Source organism: Dromiciops gliroides, chromosome 2 (genome assembly GCF_019393635.1).
Source record: "Dromiciops gliroides isolate mDroGli1 chromosome 2, mDroGli1.pri, whole genome shotgun sequence".
NCBI lineage: Eukaryota > Metazoa > Chordata > Mammalia > Microbiotheria > Microbiotheriidae > Dromiciops > Dromiciops gliroides.
This window is the reverse complement of record NC_057862.1, coordinates 180,328,030-180,348,304: the sequence shown is the minus strand read 5'-3', so window position 1 is coordinate 180,348,304 and position 20,275 is coordinate 180,328,030. Positions and strand designations below refer to the sequence as shown.

Genomic DNA, 20,275 nt, shown 5'->3' with positions numbered 1-20,275 from the left:
TCTTTCCTAATTTCTCTGATTATTTCATGTTCAATCTTCTCCAATAGTTAGAATGGTGGTGATAGTAAGAGTAATAGAGAAGAAAGATAAGACTATCAGGACCTATGACTGCAGTTCCTTCACCTATCCTGGGCCCTTCCACTGTTACTGGCTCCACCCAAGAATTCCTAAACATAGTCTCAGTGAATCTAGTTTGAGAGATCCAGTGCTGTTGTTCAGCACCAAGTCCCTATGGCTGCTCCAGAATTAGACCTGAAAATTCTATTTTTAAAATATATTGGCTCTTCCCTTGAGCCGTCCTAAGTAATCATTTAAAATGGTGAGGTACTCTCTTGATCCAGAGAACCCCCCAAAATCATGCAAGTCAAGGGGTTCAAATCTCCGGGTCCACTTCAAGAATACCCATGAAACAGCCCAAGCTATCAAGGGCATGCACATCTCAAAAGCTACCAAGTATTTGAAAGATGTCACATTGAAGAAACAATGTGTTCCCTTCCATTGGTACAATGGTGGAGTTGGCAGGTGTGCCCAGGCTAAGCAGTGGGGTTGGACACAGGATCGTTGGCCCAAAAAGAGTGCTGAGTTCTTGCTGCATATGCTTAAAAATGCAGAAAGTAACTCTGAACTGAAGGGTTTGGATGTGGATTCTCTTGTCATTGAGCATATCCAGGTTAACAAGGCCCCGAAAATGGGACGGCGTACTTACAGGGCTCATGTCCCGAATCAACCCATACATGAGTTCCCCTTGCCATATTGAGATGATACTGACTGAAAAGGAACAAATTGTTCCTAAACCAGAAGAGGAGGTTGCTCAAAAGAAAAAGATATCCCAAAAGAAACCGAAGAAACAAAAACTTATGGCACGGGAGTAAATGTGGCATTAATATGCAAATAAAAGTGAAAAACTGTGTTTATCCTTACCACAAAAAAAAAATAGATAGATGATAGATAGATAGATAGATAGATAGATAGATAGATAGATAAAAATAAAAATAAAATAAATAAAATATATTGAAGGGGCAGCTAGGTGGTGCAGTGGATAAAGCACCAGCCCTGGATTCAGGAAGACCTGAGTTCAAATGTGGCCTCAGACACTTGACATTTGCTAGCTGTATGACCCTGGGCAAGTAACTTAACCCCAATTGCCTCACTAAAAAAAAAAAAGAAAGAAAGGAAGGAAGAAAGAAAGAAAGAAAGAAAGAAAGAAAGAAAGAAAGAAAGAAAGAAAGAAAGAGAGAAAGAAAGAAAGAAAAATTATATTTCTCCAATTCCGGAGAAAAACAACTAACCTCTCTCTCTGATGTATTTCCTAATTTCCCCTTTTAAAAATATATTTAATTTTGGGGGCAGCAAGGTGACGCAGTGGATAAAGCACCAGCCCTGGATTCAGAAGTACCTGAGTTAAAATCCGGCCTCAGACACTTGACACTTACTAGCTGTGTGACCCTGGGCAAGTCACTTAACCCCCGTTGCCCCGCAAAAAAATTTTTTTTTAATTTTATATATATATATATTTAATTTGGAAACATTTAATGAAAAAAATGGCATATGAACAGAACCGTGACAGATATGTAAGAGATGAAAAGAACTCCAATAGGGAAGGATTGATGTGAGCAAAATCACAGAGAGAGAATCAAATAGCTTTTGTTTGCAAACAGACATGAGCTTAGAGTTTGTGATGATAAGACTGGAATAATAGAGCCCAGATTGTAAATATCTATGCATTTCAGTTCTTGTGTCAGCGATAGTTTAGTTTCAGCAGGAGTACTGTTGTCAGGGGGCAGAGCTAGGTGCTACAGTAGATAAAGCACCTAGAATGTAGGATCCAAGGATGAAAGGGAAAGTGATAAATATGTGAAGAGAGGCAAAAACAAAAAAAGTAAATTCAATCCCTACAGCAGAGGTACATGACAGAGCCATCAAGGGTCCTGAGTCACAGATAAAATGATCAATGATATTTGGGCCACAAAAGGGCAGTTGAGAAGTTAAATAGATAGGGATCACATAACAGAGGAAGCCACTCACCCAACAGAGAAACAGGATTCAGGAGGACCTGAGTTCAAATCTGGTCTCAAACACTTGACACTCACTAGCTTTGTGACCCTGGGCAAGTCACTTAATCCTCACTGTCCCACCAAAAAAAAAAGAAGAAGAAGAAGTACTACTGTCAGGACCTCCACATTCACCAACATGAAACCTCAGATTCATAGAGTTTTATAACTGAAACAGTTGTGTATGTATGTAACATGACCATTTCTGTCTGTTCTACAGGTTCAGGAATCATGAATATATCAGGAAAACAGAGTGTGACTGAGTTCATCCTCCTAAGCTTTCCTTGTTCCAGGGAGATGCAGATCCTCCTCTTTGGGGTTTTCTCTCTGACCTATGTCCTGACCTTGATAGGGAACGGGTCCATTATCTGTGCAGTGAGGCTGGATCACCACCTACATACCCCCATGTACTTCCTGCTGGCCAACTTCTCCTTCTTGGAAATCTGCTACATTAACACCACGGTTCCCAATATGCTAACCAACTTCCTGTCTAACACTAAGACTGTCTCTTTTACATCTTGCTTCCTCCAGTTCTACTTTTTCTTTTCCACTGGTATCACTGAGACCTTCTTCCTATCCCTGATGGCTTTTGATAGGTTCTTAGCCATTTGTCAACCACTGCATTACCCAACAATCATGACTAGAAATATGTGTGCCAAACTAGTGTTTCTGTGCTGGGTAAGTGGCTTCCTCTGTTATGCAGTTCCTATCTATTTAACTTCTCAATTGTCCTTTTGTGGCCCAAATATCATTGATCATTTTATTTGTGACTCAGGACCCTTGATGGCTCTGTCATGCACCTCTGCCCCAGGGATTGAACTTACTTTTTCTGTTTTTGCCTCTCTTGACATATTTATCACTTTCCCTTTCATCCTTGGATCCTACACTCTAGTATTCAGGGCTGTCTTGAGAGTCCCTTCAGCTGCAGGTCGGAAGAAAGCCTTCTCCACATGTGGGTCTCACCTGACTGTGGTCTCTCTGTTCTATGGGACCCTCATGGTCATGTACATCAGCCCAAACTCAGGAAACAGAGTCACAACACAAAAGATTGTCACCTTGCTTTATTCAGTGTTTACTCCACTTGTGAATCCCCTAATCTACAGTCTCAGGAACAAGGAGATGAAGAATGCCCTAAGAAAAGTACAGATGCGCATGAAAATTGTTCAAAATAGTTGAGAGAACTTTAGTAGGAAAATCTCTGCTTTGTTTCGCGAGAGTTTAATATAGGATATCAATTTGTTTTCTGTTTAAAGTACATCTAGGGGGCAGCTAGGTGGCACAGTGGATAAAGCACTGACCTTGGATTCAGGAGTACCTGAGTTCAAATCTGGCCTCAGACACTTGACACTTACTAGCTGTGTGACCCTGGGCAAGTCACTTAACCCCATTGCCCTGAAAAACAAACAAACAAACAAACAAATAAAGTACATCTAGGAAAATTGGCCTCATGGGTTCACATTTGCCCTTTCCTGCTACTAATTTTTGAGGAGCTGATTATACTGAATATTCATTAAAATCAACCACAAAGACTAGGAAGGAAATGTTTCTCTTTTCTAGCCACTGGGAAGCCATTCTCTGCTCTATATAACTTATTCTGAAAGAAAAATATCCCAAAGCCACTGAATTTCTCCTTCCCTACCTACTTTTCTATAGCAAACATACTCTCAGAATTGAATAATAGGGGGCGGCTAGGTGGTGCAGTGGATAAAGCACCGGCCCTGGATTCAGGAGTACCTGAGTTCAAATCCGGCCTCTGACACTTGATACTTACTAGCTGTGTGACCATGGGCAAGTCACTTAACCCCCATTGCCCCGCAAAAAAAAAAAAAAAAAGAATTGAATAATAACCATTTTATCTTTGTTTGTATTCAAAATCCACTATGCAAACACAAATAGCTGCCAACAATATTTTTTTAAATGTTTTTTTTTTCCAGGAGGGATGAGGTGGGGTGAAGGGAGGGGCTCATGTAGAGTTAATTAATTCACCAGGTCATAGCAGTGTTCTAAGGTAGACATTTAGGTAAATACCAAGTTCTGTCCAGGTAGAAATCAGCAAGAAATCAGTAAGCTATAGGGTGATCTAATAGCTCACAATTATAATTGATCCTATAATTAATATAAGATAGTATATATTTTAGTTTATATAGTTAACTGATCCTATACTCAATATAGGATAGTAGTAGCACCTTTCCCTTATAATCAGTTCCCACAACTGGCACATGTCTGTACCCCTTTAACCAGTGGTATGCTGAGGCTGAGATATACCAGATCAAGAGAGTTGACTGGTAAGCATTTAGACAGTGTAAGACAGTTGACAGTGTAAGCATTTAGAACTTGGAAAGCAGTCAATGTTCTAAATCAGGTGTAGATTTATTTTTATCAATTATCTAGACCAGTAGTTTCAAACTCAAATAGAACCCTGTGGCTTAGAAAACCACAAATACCATTATCTATGTTGTATTGTATTTTTATTTATTTTGTTAAACATTTCCTAAATACATTTTAATCTAGTTCAGGCTGAATTTGGGATTTTTGCAGGCTACAAGTTTGATACTTCTGGTCTAGATGTTAAAAAGTTATGGACAATGTTAATTATGCCAAATAAACTTTAAAATGTTCTGTGCATACATTTGGGGGTAGATGTAGTTATTAAATGTTTAATGACACACGCCTCCCCTTATCCCTACCTGCAGAATTACAAAGTTGATGGCTTCTAATTCTCACATACTTGAGTCTCTCCTTCCGGCAAAGAAAATGCTATTTCCCTGCAGTACTTACTGCCAATATGTTGCTACAAGTAGAACAACCTTTTAAAAGTAACCTATCTGGGGCAGCTAGGTGGCGCAGTGGATAGAGAACCGGGCCTGGATTCAGGAGGACCTGAGTTCAAATCTGACCTCAGATACATGACACTTACTAGCTGTGTGACCCTGGGCAAGTCACTTAACCCTCATTGCCCTGCCGAAAAAAATAAAAAAATAAAAGTAACCTATCCTACTGTCTTGTCCCCAATCAGATAAAACCACTTCCCCACCTATACCTGTGAGTGCAATGAAACAAATGCTCCCTGAAATCAGTCTTTTCCATGTCAGAGAAAAGATGAACCAGATTTTGTCTCAGAATCAGCTTCATATAGTTGTACTTTGATTGTTGGCCTCTTGGCTTGTCGTTCCTGCCTGAGAGAGGAAAACCTAAGGCAAAGAGAGGTTGTGACCTTCCCATGGTGATAAAGTTGTGAATTTGAAGACAGAAAATCGGAATTTCAATCTTGGCTCTAATCCTTCTTATGTGAATTTTGGCAAGTCACAATTTCTTCCAGTCTTCAGTTTCCTCATCTATAAAATGAAGAATTCAAAACAAATATCATAGTCACAGAATTTAAGCTAGAAGGGACTTCAGATATCAACAAAATCCAATACTCCTATCTAATAGATGAGGAAACTGAGACTCAAAGAGGTTAAATGATTGACCAAAGTGACACAAGTGACAAGTGACAGAGCCAAGATTTAAATTTAGGTTGCATGACTCATAGCTCTTTGCACACACCATATGGCCTCTGATGTCTAAATGCCCTTCTATCCATGAAACTACCATTCTACTGTCTCATGAGTTTGCCCACCCTGACTTCGGATACATGCCAATGGTTGAAATGGGATGTGCCTATCTGAATTCCTCACTGTGTACTCATTCCAATTACCTTGTGACATCTTGTCTTTTGTCTTACAGTCATAGACTCCTTCATTTCCAATATTGACGTACCCCAGTCATCATGCATTCTCTCATTCCATGACAACTTGACATCATGTGAAACAATGTTTAAAAGAGCAATATTTTCCACAGTAACAATGTTTATGCACATGCAACAAGCATTATGGTAACAGTCAGCAAGCTGATGTTAAAGGGAGTGATCCTAAGTAAGACACAAGGGCTACTCATATTATTGCTAACAAACCAATTTTACTATAAGATAATTGATACCCCTGGGGAGTATTAATGGGCTTCAAACTAATAGGAATTGAGTGTGATAGTCTAACAAACCCATGCCATCTTAATCATTAAGAAAGGCATAGTGGGGGCAGCTAGGTGGTGCAGTGGGTAAAGCACTGGCCCTGGATTCAGGAGTACCTGAGTTCAAATCCGACCTCTGACACTTGACACTTACTAGCTGTGTGGCCCTGGGCAAGTCACTTAACCCTCACTGCCCTGAAAGAAAAAAAAGAAAAGAAAAGAAAAAAGAAATGCATAGTGTCCAGGACTAGGTGATGGACTCACTATATTTACTCTTCTCTGGACAAAAAACATCTATAGCATTTTTTTTCAATCTGGGTCTACACTCTAGACATAATACTGATAAACTAGAAAAAAATCCAGAGAAGAGCAACTAGGATAGAAATAGACCTTCGGATCATGTCATATGTAAACAGGTGAAAAGGTGAAAAAGGCCTAGAGGTATTAGCCAGGAGGCCACAGGGGATGGTTTTTGTGGAGACATTTGGCAAAGATCATAGCTGCCTCCAAGTATTTGAAAGATTGTCATGTAAAAGAGTTATTTTGCAAGGTTCAAGAGGGTGGAAGTTGGCACAATAGACAGTCATTACCAAAAAAATTAGGCTTATCATAGGAAAATTATCTAAACATTAGAACTATCCCAAACTAGAATGGCAGCTTCAAAAGGTAGTAGTAGATTCTACCTAGGGAACCTAAAGCCTGCTTGTACCATCCTGGAAGAGCCAAGTGTTCAATTTTCTGTGTGAGCATTTACATATCTGAAATTGGCAAACATTATAAAAAAAGACTTGATTTATTGTTTTGTTGATTCTCTAGACTTAAGAAAATGATGGAGATAATAATAAAAATACAGATTACACATAAAAGTGTCATGATTTTTTTTTCTAGAGAGACAGTTGTTAAATATTTATCAATATACTCCTGGTTCCACCTTTATAAAGTTTTTCAAGCAAAAGCTATATAACTGAACTGATGCTGAATGGGATGAGAAGAACCAAGAGAACATTGTACACAGTATTAACAACATTGGGTGTTGATCAGCTGTGATGGACTTGACTCTTCTCAGCAATACAATGGTCCAAGATAGTTCCAAAGGACTCATAATGGAAAATGCTCTCCAAATCCAGAAAAAAAAAAAGAACTGTGGAATATAGATCAAATTGAACCTTACTATTTCTACTTTTTTTTCCTTTTTGAGGTTTTTCCCTTTTTCTCTGATTCTTCTTTCACAGCATGACTAATGCAGAAATATGTTTAATGTGATTGTATATGTATAACCTATATCAGATTGCTTGCTGTCTTGGGGAGGGGTAAGGGAGGAGAGGAAGCGAAAAGAATTGAAACTAGAAATCTTATAAAAACAAATGTTGAAAACTATCTCTACACATAACTAAAAAATAATAAAATACTTTTATGATAAAAAAATTTTAAAAGCTAGATAACCCCTTTGATGTATGGAGCATTCCACTAGAAACCTCCTTCCAGATCACAAAAGCACTATTAATTATTTGATTTGGGTCTGATTGTTCAAACAATTCCAAATCTACCTAATGGAACTATCATTTAAGCCACATTTTTCCATCCTTTCAGAACAGCATGAGAAACTATCAGGTGTTTTGCCAAAGCCACCATTCACCTTATGTACCAAACTAGTAACTCATTCGAAAGTGGATATGATTTAGCCTAGAATTTTCAGTCCTTTGAAAAAAATAAGTTGGCACCATTCTCTTATTAAGCATTATAAATTATTGTAACAATGATCATTATAATCAATATAACTTTTATTAACTTCATAGAATACAATAAGGGTCCTCAGAGATCTTTTGCACTGAATTTCTCATTTTATAAATGGGAGAATAGCAGCTCAGAAAGGTGATATGATTTGGTTATGGTCTCATAGCAAGTTACATACTCCTTAATGTCAGGGGGGAAATTAAAAACTAATACAACAATTTTAGGTAAAGTTGATGTTTAAAACTTATTTTCAGGACTGATGATATATACATGAATACTTTTTCAAAGATTCCTGAAAGGTGCCCTGGTCTTCCTTCTCAGAGAACATTATGTCAAACTTTTGATTATACCTTTTTTGTTTATGTTTTTATAATAGCTCATTAGAAACTTAAAAATTATCATCAATGAAAGCAAAAAATGTTTCTGACTACTTCATCATTTCATGGAATTAGATCGAGAAACAACCTCAGATTCTAATCCAGTCACTTCTAATGAAACTGCGGCTCTAAGAAGTTAAATGACTGGGGCAGCTAGGTGGCGCAGTGAATAGAGCACCGGCCCTCGAGTCAGGAGGACCTGAGTTCAAATCTGGCCTCAGACACTTAACACTAGCTGTGTGACCCTGGGCAAGTCACTTAACCCCAATTGCCTCACTAAAAAAAAAAAAGAAGAAGAAGTTAAATGACTTACCAAGATTAGAGAGGTGGTAAGAAACAGATATAGATTTATATCAAAATAAATTCATATCAAATGTATAAAACACGTTAACAATTTTTAGTTACTCCGAGTCTGCATCAAAATTCTTTTTCCATTCATTCTCTCTGACTTTTTCACATACATAATTATAGCTATTGTGTCCACTGCTTTTCAGTTCTGCTTTATAAAATTTTGCATTATTTCATAAAAGCCTCCAAATTTCTTTACACTCCTCCCACTTCTTGATCTTAATTTATCATATAGTATTATTCTATATAACAATGTAACAAAATATATTTAAACATCCTTTTGCTATGGAAAACTTGTGCTGGTTTGTTTCAAGTTTGTTTTGGGTTTTTTTTTTTTTCCAATTATATATAATACTGTCTTCCCAGTAAATAGCTCTGATCTCTAAGCTAAATGAGGAATCAATCCAAACAATACGTGTCTCACTCATTTCTCAGTGGCTGTCAGAGGATATGAATAGTTGGGTTACAAAAGGAGATATGCAAACTATCAGCAACCACATAAAAGAATGGTCCGGATTACTGAGAATGAGAGAAAGGCAAACTTAAAACAATTCTCAAGAGCCAAGATGGTGGATTAGAGGCTATCCAGATGAACTCTCTCAACATTCCCCTTCAAACAACTTTAAAATAATGCCTTAAATCAAATTTTGAAGTAGCAAAACCAAACAAAAATTCAGTGTGAGGCATTTTTCCAACCTAAGGAAACTTAGGAGGTGAACAAAAGTTTGTGACGTGAGTAGAGGCCTGTCCATTTCACATGGCAGTGAGGGCAGCAGCAGCCACCGCCACTGCCGCCACTTTAAGAGTTCTTAGCCCAGAGACGGTAAGGGGGAGGACAATTGGTCAGAAAGATATTACAATTATAGGGGACCTTTTGCTGGCACTAAGTAGAGGAGGTACTGATTGGCAACTTTATTGTCCATATGCAGTTTTGGGTCACAGTTCCATGGCAAAAAGAATTGGGGATCAGTCACAGGGGAGCAGGTGCCCTGGTCACAGTTCCATGTCAAAGAGGACTACTAGCACTTGTGGCTGTATATATTTGAGAAATGAGGCCTTTGTCATAGACATTTGCTGTAAAATTTTTTATATTAATTCATTGTCTTTGGTATCTTTTAGTAAAATGTAGTTTCCCTTATTATCTGTTTTAATTAGGTATATTTTTGCTTTTGTTTTCTGAGATCATGATTACTATCCCTGCCTTTTTAACTTCAGCTGAAGCATATTAGATTCTGCTCCAGCCCTTTATTTTAACTCTATGTTTGTCTTTCTGTTTAAAATGTGTCTCTTGGAAATAGCATTCTAATATTGACATTCACAGTTATGATTACTGTGTATTTCTCATCATCCTATTTTCTTCAATTTATCCTTCTCTCTTTTTTATCTTATTTCTCCTCAAAAATATATTTTGCTTCTATCCACTGCCTCCTTTAATGCATCCTCTCTTATATTCTTATATAAGAATATATTCTCATATATTCCATTTGTCTTATCCTATTCCCCTCCTAATTCTCTATTGAGTTAGCTAGATTTCTACACACAACTGCATATGTACATGTATTCTTCCCTCTTTGAACAAATTCCAATGAGAGTGAGGTTCAAGCATTGTCTGCTAACCTCCATTTTTCCCTCCACCATAAAAACTCTTCCTTGCACACCTTTTATTTGAGAAAATTTTTCCATTCTATCTCTCCCTTCCCCCTTCTCCCAATGTTCATCCCTTTTTCCCATGCCTTGATTTTTTTTAGATAAATTCAACATAATTGATTTGTACTCATGCCTCCTATCTATATAAACTCTTTTTAACCACTCTAATAATGATAAAGGGATTAGGAGTTACATGTTTCATCTTCCCATCTGGAAATGTAAAAATTTGAGTTTTATTGAGTTTCTTATGATTACTCTTTCATGTTTACCTTTTTATGCCTCTCTTGTGTCTCATGTACAAATGTCAAATTTTCTATTTAGCTCTAGTCTTTTCATTAGAAATTCTTGAAAGTCTTCTATTTCATAAAATATCCTTTTTTCCCCTGAAGGATTGTACTCAGTTTTGTTAGGTGTGTGTCTGTGTATGTGATATATATGTATACATGTGTGTTTTTATTATATATGTGTATATGCATATGTATGTATACACATGTGTGTGCATACACTTATGTATGTAAACATATACCATTGGTTGTGTATAGAAATGTAACAGCCAATAAATAGGAGGAAAAGGGGGTAGGATAAAAAGGGAGGACAAATTAAGAGAGATAGTGGTTAGAAGCAATATAGAAGAAAACAGAAGAAAAAGAGAAGAAACAGAAGAAAATGGGATGGAGGGGGACATGCAGTTAGTCATCATGACTGTGAATGTGAATGGGATGAGCTCACCCATAAAACAGAACTGGATAGCAGAATGGATTAGAAACAAGAATCCAACAATATGTTATTTTCAAAAGACTTGAAACAAAAAGATACACACAAAATTAAAATAAAGTGCTGAATCAGAATCTAGTATACTTTAACTAAACTAAAAAAAAAACAAGAGAGGTAGCGATCATTATCTCAGACAAAACAAAAGCAAAAAAAGATAATTAAAAGCAATAATTGGGGAAACTACATTTTACTAAAAGGTACCATATACAATGAAATAATATAAAAATTTTTTATGAGTTTCTCTGATAAAGGCCTCATTTCTCAAATATATACTGAGTATAAAAATTAGTCAAATTTATAAAAATAAGAACCATTCCCCAATTAATAAATGATCAAAGGATAAAACAGGCAGTTTCTATTTGGTCCACTCTAAATTTCAAGAAGTTGTTTTCTTGGGTAAAGTTTTTTATTTCTTGTTCCAAGCAGCTAATTTTCTTTTCACACATTTCTTCCACAGCTCTCATTTCTTTGCCCATTTTTTCCTCTATCACTCTCATTTGGTTTGTAAAATCATTTTAGTTATTTTTTAAACTCTTGCTTTGTCTCTTTTAGGAATTCTGGTTGGGCTTGTACCCAAGCTGAGTTTTTCTCTGAGGATTTTCTTGCAGGTGTTTTGAAGTCATTCTCTTCTTCTAGCTTTCAGTCTTAAGCTTCCCCATTACCATAATAGGAAACTAGGTGGTATAGTGAATAGAGCGCTGGGCCTAGAGTCAAGAAGACCTGAATTCAAATGTGTCTTCAGACCCTTACTAGTTATGTGATACTGGAAAAGCTTTTTAACCTCTATCTACCTCAGTTTCCTAAACTGTAAAATGAGAATGATAACAGCATCTACCTCCCAGGGTTACTGAGAGGATCAAATGAGATTATGTTTGTAAAGGGCTTAATAGGGTACCTAGCACATAATAGGTACCATGTAAATATTAGTTATAATAGCTCTTTATGGTGGGATTCTTTTATTGTTCATTCAGTTTTCTAGTCTATTTCTTGATTTTGGACTTCATATAAGAGCTGGGTTCTGCATACTTCTGAGGGGAATGTCTAGGGTGAGCTCTTTCATTGTATGCTGCTTTCAAAGCTCAGGATGGGGACCCATAAGTTTTCAATGTTCCAAAAGTGATGTGATCCAGGGCAAAATCTGCTTACTGGCCTCCTGTTCTGAGCTTTGTGATTTCTTGTGCCAGGATTGTTTCTGGCTAGAAGTTGCATTAGATTGTTGCTGAATTTAACTACTATTAGCCTGCTAAGTGTCACTACAAGTTCAGAGAAAAAGAACCTCAGTCTTCCCTTTGCTATAAGATTCCTGTCCTAGCTATTCCACTGAGTGCTTCCAAGCTGATGGGCTACAGGCTAAAGCTAACACCCTTTTCTGCTCCTGAGATGAGTCACACACGTACTGTTTGTTTCTGAACTTACTCCTCATTTAGTAGACAACTAGGACATATAACTGCAGCCATTCTTCTCCTACACTGCTAGGTAAAGATCTCTTCATTTCTCCTTGGATCTCTGACCCACAACTGGGCAGTGGGTGACAGAGCTGCCAGGTGGCATCTGTTCTGTATCCTCATGAGTTCAGGGATTCTTTGGAATATCTTCCTTCCCAGGAGCTTCCTCATACAGTACCCAGTTTCAGCCATCTTTCACTCCTTGGGTACTGGAATAAACTGCTTCTGGGACACTCTTGGCCAGATCCTATCTCCAGGGTCTGCAGAATTCTCTATCTTTCTAGGCCAACTTGGGCTGGGAAAATAACCCCCTATGATTTTTTTCTTTCATTTCCCAATCAGAATTCAGTCTGGCTTGTTTTCTAGATCTTTGTGGAAGATGAATGAGGATAGAGCAAGGTTGTACTTCTTTAGGCTACTCTACCATCTTGACTCTACCTTAAATGTCTTTATTGTACAGTCCCAGGAGAATGTTTACTCCTGGCATGGGACTATTTTCTTTTATCTTCCCCCTTCCATCTCTCATTCCTACTACAGTGCCTTGTACCTACTTGGTGCTTAGATTAGGTTGGATGCCAGAAATAGTGGGGGGAGCATGAGTATTATGAATGAACCCTAAAAGCTACACTAGCCAAGTAAATCTATATCTAAGGACAGAACTTTAATTATTCTACAATAAACTACCTACATTTTCTAAACATTATTTCTTCCTTTGCTTAAAAACAACTACTATATCTTCTTCCTATTTGCCTACGATCAGCATTCTCTCCCTTAGGATTAATTTTCCTAGTTTTTTTAAGTGATCCTCACATGGAATCAACTCAAGGTCCTTCACCATCCTGGTTGCTCTATTCTAGATGTTTTTCAGCTTCTGAGAGGCTTTTGTAAAATAATGTGACCAATGCTCCCAAAGTGTTTTTGTTCTCTTTTTATTTCTATAAGATGCTTATTGGGGGCTTAATCTGATTTTATGCCTACAGTAAAAGGAAACAATTCAATTCAATAAGCATTTACTAGGCAACTAATATGTACCAGGTACAGAAGGTGAGCTGGGAAGACAAAGATAAAAATGAAATAGTCACTACCTTCAAAGAGATCATATTCTACTTTCTATATTACGTGGCTTTGTGGAACTCCTCAGCTCTATTCATGATAAAAGCTCAAAATATAATTAGCACCAAAGCAAATTTAGATAAATTTATGATGCAGGCAGTGTCATTTAGTAGAAAGATGGCTGAATTTTAAATCAGAGTTCCTCAGTTAACATTCTATTTCTACTATTTACTACTAGATTACTATGGACATGTTATTAAACCTCTCTGGGCATCAGTTTCCTCATTTGTAAATTGAGATAACTAAACATGATCTCTAATGTTCATTTTAACTCTAAATCTGTGAATCCATTGACAAGTGAAAAATGGATTGTAAAACTAGAATGTTCAGGGGACAATCCTAACCTTGGAACCTAGAAAAATAAAGAGCAATCATAATGTTCCAGAGCATGCCACTGGTCGACAGAGAAAGAAAGGGATTTTTCCCAAGTATCACAGAGAAACTATTGAAAAGAGAATAATATAAATACTAGTAATGATGATAATAATACTAATAATAATAACTAGTTTGTATATAGCACTTTAAGGTTTCAAAAGGACTTTTCGGGGGCGGCTAGGTGGCGCAGTGGATAAAGCACTGGCCCTGGATTCAGGAGTACCTGAGTTCAAATCCGGCCTCAGACACTTGACACTTACTAGCTGTGTGACCCTGGGCAAGTCACTTAACCCCCATTGTCCCGCAAAAAAAAAAAAAAAAGGACTTTTCATATCACATTTGATTTCATAAAGAGTGATTATTACTCCATTTCCCAGGGGAGAAAACTGAGGGTCAGAAAAATTAAGTGCCTTGCTAAAGGGAACATAGCATCTGAGGCAAGATGTGATACTGATCAGGGATTCCTGATTTCAAGTACAACCTGCTATCTACTGTGCCATCTGCCTGTTAGCAACTAGAATTTTATAGCCCTTAGATTCACTTAGGTGGCACAGTAGATTGAGCACTTGACCTAGATTCAGGAAGAACTGAGTTCAAATACAGCCTTGCACTCTTAATAGACTAGTTGTCTGCCCTTGGACAAGGCACTTAATCTCTGTCTGCTTCAGTTTCTTCATTTTTTTAAATGGAGATTATGATAACATTTATATCTCATGATTGCTGTGAGGATAAAATAAGATAATATTTGTAACGCTGTTGTTCAGTTGTGACTTTTTGTGACCCCGTGGACCCTATCACACTAATACTGCCCATGAGGTTTTCTTGACAAAGATACTGGAGTGGTTTGACATTTCCCTCTCTGGTAGATTAAGGGAAACAGAGGTTAAGTGACTTGCCCAGGGTCAAACAGCTTAGAAGTGTCTGAGGGCAAATTTGAAATCAGTTCTTCCTGAGTCCAGGCCCAGCACTCTGTCTACTGAGCCATCTAGCTTCCTAATATTTACATTTTTCTTTGCAAATCTTGAAGCCTTTTTTGATGGCATATATTATTAACATTTTACAAATGTTATTGCATTTCAGCTTCATGACAGTCTTATGAGACAGTTACTAATGTTATGATTACCTCCATTTTGTAGGTGAAGAAACAGGCTTAGAGAACTCAGTCACAAAACTAACCATTAAGAGTCAGAAGTGAGATTTGAACCCAAGTCATTGGTCTCATAGCTCAAAGAAAAGAAGAAAAACCGCACGCCTTTTTACACAATTTTAGGTGTACAAAGTGCTTTATAAAAGCTATTTAACTTAAATCTAATAACACTTCTAGGTAATGTCACCTCCTACCCCCCCCCCTTTCAAAGATAAGGAAACTAAAAGAGAGAGAGCAATAAAGTGGATTGCCTAGGGTCATCCAGTTCATAAGGATCCAAGGAAGGATTATAAAACCTAGAACTTCTCCATTGCTATTGCAACACTTTCCAGAACATTATCATGGTGACTTAATGGAGGATCCAAACAAAGAGCCCTAGGGTCCAGATAAAAAGATGACATGTGAGTGATAGAAAAGAAGAGAAAGAAAAGACTGGTGCTTCTCCTCAGCTGACAAAGCCAAACCACCTACATATTCTAAGAATAGTAAGATACATTTTCAACTAAGTCTAAACATGTTCTGCCCTGAGAATTGCAAGAAAATCAGGGAATTTGGTTCCCAAAAATTAATTGGCTCCCAAGAGAAGGAAAAAGTCTAATATAATTAACACAGCCAAGCTTGTAGATTTTGTGAGAGAATTTCAACTTTTCCCAAGGCTATTCTGCCCTTGCTTGACTTCCATGATAAATCTTAGCGGATGGTATACAATTCAGTGACCCTTGAGACAATCACTAAATCTCTTACCATTCCCCTCCTTAATTGCTGGTTGCCTAGGACATCATATGCTCTCAGGTCCTATCTGAATCTCAGTGCACACCCCAGGAAATCTACAGAGGTGCCTTCCGAACCTGCATCTGAGAAGGCAGAGACACAAAACACAGAAGACCATGAGTGGGGTTCTAAGATTTGCCTCTTGCCTCTGCTTCTCCACTGTGTGGGTGCAAATAAACAATGACAAGAAATGACCCAAACTTTAGTGAATCTAAAAAGGCTTTTCTTTGCTATAAAGGCAAGAAAATGGACCACAGGAATTAGAGAGGGAGAACTGGGTAACATAGAATGCTTAGATTCACCTAGACATCTTAAAGGCTTCCACAGATAAGATAATTGATCAATCCTTCATTTGGAAAGTACCTATAAGAAAAAGTGATAATACCTGGGGTTCTAAGGCCATGCAGCCTGACCACGTATTTGAATTGACTGACTCCATTGTAGAACAGTGGGCCAACTACTCCATCAGAGCAGGCCATCCAGATCCTCATAGACGACCTCCTGGTAAGTATCACTGCAAGCTATTTTGTAAATTAGTCTCTGCTAGGAACATTTTTCATTGGTTTCATCTTTTTCTTTTTTCTTTTCTTTTTTTTTTGGCTTTGTTATTCTTTCTCATGCTTGTTCTAACCCCTCTAGGGTCCTGGGTCCCATATACTCACCCTTCTGAGTTAAAAAACAAACTGCCTATTCTGCTTATCTGAGCCAACATTACCCGGAGACTGAAAGGAAAGCCTAGTCAGTGGTAAAATTTGAAAATCACTGAAAATCTCTGAAGCAGATACTGGGGTCAGAAATGTCTTAGAGATTACTGGGTGAATTGGGATCACTCCTTAAAAGTGATAATTTGATGTAATCTGAGAGAATTATCACACTGCCATGAGGTGTAGAGAAAAGAACACTGAACTTGGAGTTATATAAGTTGAAATCCCAAATCTGCTACTTACTTAATTATATGACCTTGGCCAAGCTACTTTACCTCTTTGAGCCTGTTTCTCGTAGAGATGAATAATACCTACCCTGACTTCCTCCTAAGGGAGTTTTAAGGAAATTACATTATAAAGGTTAAGTCCCCATGTAAATAAGAGCTATTTTTTACACTCAACACTTGAGCAGGGATTCTTAGCATCATTAGTTTGAAATTTCAAGCATATTTCCTAATAGACATTAGTGATTAGTTACTATAGCATCCTAAGTATCATGTTATGTACCTTAAGCATAATTATGAGTAAAATAGTCCTTAATGGACTGAGATAGGAGCAGGTTCACATCTCTAAAAGTGTCTAAGGGAAAATTCAAGGTTTCTTCTAAGCAATCTTCATCATGATTATCATCATCATCATTGCATTTATATAATGCATTAAAGTTTGCAAAATACATTACATTATATTTCATTTGAATCATTTGTTATTTGAATTTGAATCAATTGTTATGAATAACAATTCTATCAAATAAGTGCTATTGTTATTTCCATTTTACAAATGAGGAAACTGAGGCTGAAGAAAGGTTAAGTGACAGGGTGACATAGCTATGAAGTGTCTGATTCAGGATTTGAAGTTGGGTTTTACTAATTCTATATCCAATGTTCTATGTACTATATACCATGTAGCTGACTGAGAAAAAGTGCAACCTATTGCTTGTTGGTAAGTTTAGGAATGTTTGCATTGCTACTGTTGGTTGTCTTTGGCTATCTTTTTCAGATATTTCTTTTACAACACTGTGAGCTCCAAGGCTGTAAGTAGGGACTGTGTCTTTGACTATCTTGTATCCCCTTTAAAAGCCTCAAGCAGTGTGCATTGCATACAGTACACCTTCAGTAATTGCTTATTTTTAAACCTTATTCTCATTAAGAATAAATTTATATTTAAAGTTGACATTCATCTAGAGTATTAAGGTTTACTGATATAAATATATTCCCTCAGGTAAGTCACTCAGGAATCTTATGAAACACATTGAATGAATGAATAAAGCATTTATTAAGTGATTACTACATGCAGAATGCTGTGCTAAGTGCTGGGGATACAAACAGGAAAATAAGTCTCTGTACTCAAGGAGCAAGTGATTTGATTTAACAGTGGAGAGAATTAAAGCTAAGAGAGATTAAATGGTTTCTTCTTTCCTACCTGATTAAAAGTTAAATCATATTTTAAAGCACTTAAAAGTTTATAAAATTATAAATATATGTATACACACACATATATATATATACATACATGCATACTTACATACAATCTAATTTGATCCCCACAACAAACCAGTTAGAAACTGTAGGCATTCTTATCCCTATTTAACAGATAAAGTTTTTAGAAAAGTTGAATGTTGATCATAGTGTGATAGAAGGAAGATTTCATGGAAAGAATGGAATGTGAACTGGATATTGAAATAGGAGGTGGAGATTATTATTATTACCATTATATAGGGAATGATTTGAGCAAAGACACAAAAATGGGAAAACACAGTCATTGTTTGACAATAGTGAGTGATTTACTGTGACTGGAGTGTCTTTCCCCATAGAATGTGAGATCTTTCATGTCAGAAAACTGTATGTGGAGGGGAAGTGAGAGGGGGAGGGTTTCTCCTTTCTTTGTATGTCAGGGGCTCAGCACATCTGTTTTGTGTTTGACACACAATAAAAATCTAATAAATGCTTTTGTTGATAATTATGATAATTATCTGGACTGTAGAGCTGGATTGCAGAAATTTGTATACTTCAAATCTTAGGTAATTAACAATTTAGTATCAGGAGAAGTTCTATTGCTAATGACTCTAAATTGGTTTGCACGAAACTACAGTCAGAAAATTTTAGAAGAAGTATTATTAGAGATTCCTTAAATGGGGGGGGGGGGAATGAAAAATAGGGAATAAGGCAGCTTGTGTCATGGTCACTTCTGTCCTTTCCACAGGTCTAGTAGCCTTGAACATATCCGGAGGAAACAGAGTGACTGAATTCATCCTCCTGAGCTTCCCCTGCCCCAGAGAGATGCAGATCCTGCTCTTTGGGGTATTTGCTCTGATCTATGTCCTGACCTTGATGGGGAATGGGTGCACCATCTGGGCGGTAAAGTTAGATCACCAGCTCCACACCCCCATGTACATTCTATTAGCCCACTTTTCCTTCTTGGAGATCTGTTATGTTAATACCACAGTTCCCAACATGTTGGCCAATTTCCTCTCTGAGACCAAGACCATCTCCTTCACTGCCTGCCTCCTCCAGTTCTACTTTTTCTTTTCCACAGGTATCACTGAGCCATTCTTCCTATCTCTCATGGCTTTTGATAGGTATCTGGCCATTTGTCAACCTCTGCATTACCCCACAATCATGACAGGACATTTCTGTATCAAGCTAGTGCTCTGCTGCTGGGTGACTGGCTTTCTCTGCTTTCCCATCCCTATCTATTTCGTGTCCCAATTGCCCTTCTGTGGCCCAAATGTCATTAATCACTTTATCTGTGATCCAGGTCCCCTGATGGCTCTGACATGCATCCATGCACCAGGAATTGAACTTTGTTTTTCTATTATACCCTCTCTTGCCATCTTTCTCACTTTCCCTTTCATCCTTGGATCCTATACTCTGGTGTTCAGAGCTGTATTACAAGTCCCTTCAGCAGCTGGCAGAAAGAAGGCTTTCTCCACTTGTGGGTCTCACCTGACTGTGGTCTCTCTGTTCTTTGGAACTGTCTTAGTCATGTATATCACCCCAACATCAGGACACATAACCACAACACAAAAGATTATCACCTTGTTTTATTCAGTGTTTACCCCACTTGTAAATCCCTTAATTTACAGCCTTAGGAACAAAGAGATGAAGACTGCCCTAAGAAAAGTGCACATGAGCATGAAAATTCTTCCAAATAAATGAGATATTTAGAGTCTTAAACTGCCTTCTTTCCTTGCCCCTAATCACTCCCTAATTAGATACAGCCACTTCCCTACATCTCAACCCATACCCTCAGGGCATCACCCAATCCCTGAAATTACTCTCTGCCTCAACAGGGAAAAGTTAAACCAGACTGGCTCACTATCAGGTTGACCTACTTGTACCCTGACTGCTGGCCCCTTGGCTTGACATACCCACCTGAGATAAAGAAAGCAAGATGGGGGCAGCTAGATGGCGCAGTGCATAGAGCACCGGCCCTGGAATCAGGAGTACCTGAGTTCAAATCCGGCCTCAAACACTTAACACTTACTAGCTGTGTGACCCTGGGCAAGTCACTTAACCCCAACTGCCTCACTAAGAAAAAAAAAAAAGCAATATGAAGAGAAGCTAAGTGACCTTCCCATGGTAGTTCAAAATGAAAAATGCTGGATGTGAACACAAATGACCTGGGTTTGAATCCTGGCTCTAACATTTCCTGTATAACCTTAAGCAATTCACAACCTCTCTGACTCTCAGTTTTCTCAATTGTAAATTGAAGGACTTGGAAGAAATCGCATGGTCATAGATTTAGCTATGGAAAGGACCTGGTCATGTCCAAAACCTTCATT

General features: G+C 37.7%; 2 protein-coding genes and 1 pseudogene across 3 annotated transcripts; all 3 read left to right on the top strand.

Annotated features, from left to right (window-relative positions):
• The first annotated feature begins 316 nt into the window (after positions 1-316).
• LOC122744413 lies at positions 317-906 on the top strand (annotated as a pseudogene).
• A 642-nt stretch (positions 907-1,548) lies between these two features.
• On the top strand, positions 1,549-3,227 carry LOC122742729 (olfactory receptor 11H6-like). 2 transcript variants are annotated; one of them, XM_043987177.1, is made up of 2 exons: positions 1,549-1,571; positions 2,306-3,227. In XM_043987177.1, the coding sequence occupies exons 1-2, from the start codon at positions 1,549-1,551 to the stop codon at positions 3,225-3,227; spliced, it is 945 nt and encodes a 314-aa protein (XP_043843112.1). The 2 variants fall into 2 exon arrangements, with proteins under 2 accessions (XP_043843112.1, XP_043843111.1); XM_043987176.1 differs by lacking the exon at positions 1,549-1,571 and having other exon boundaries at positions 2,247-3,227.
• Positions 3,228-18,668: 15,441 nt separating this feature from the next.
• Positions 18,669-19,649, top strand: LOC122742735 (olfactory receptor 11H6-like). The gene has a single exon (XM_043987185.1). The coding sequence runs from the start codon at positions 18,669-18,671 to the stop codon at positions 19,647-19,649; it is 981 nt and encodes a 326-aa protein (XP_043843120.1).
• Positions 19,650-20,275: the final 626 nt, after the last annotated feature.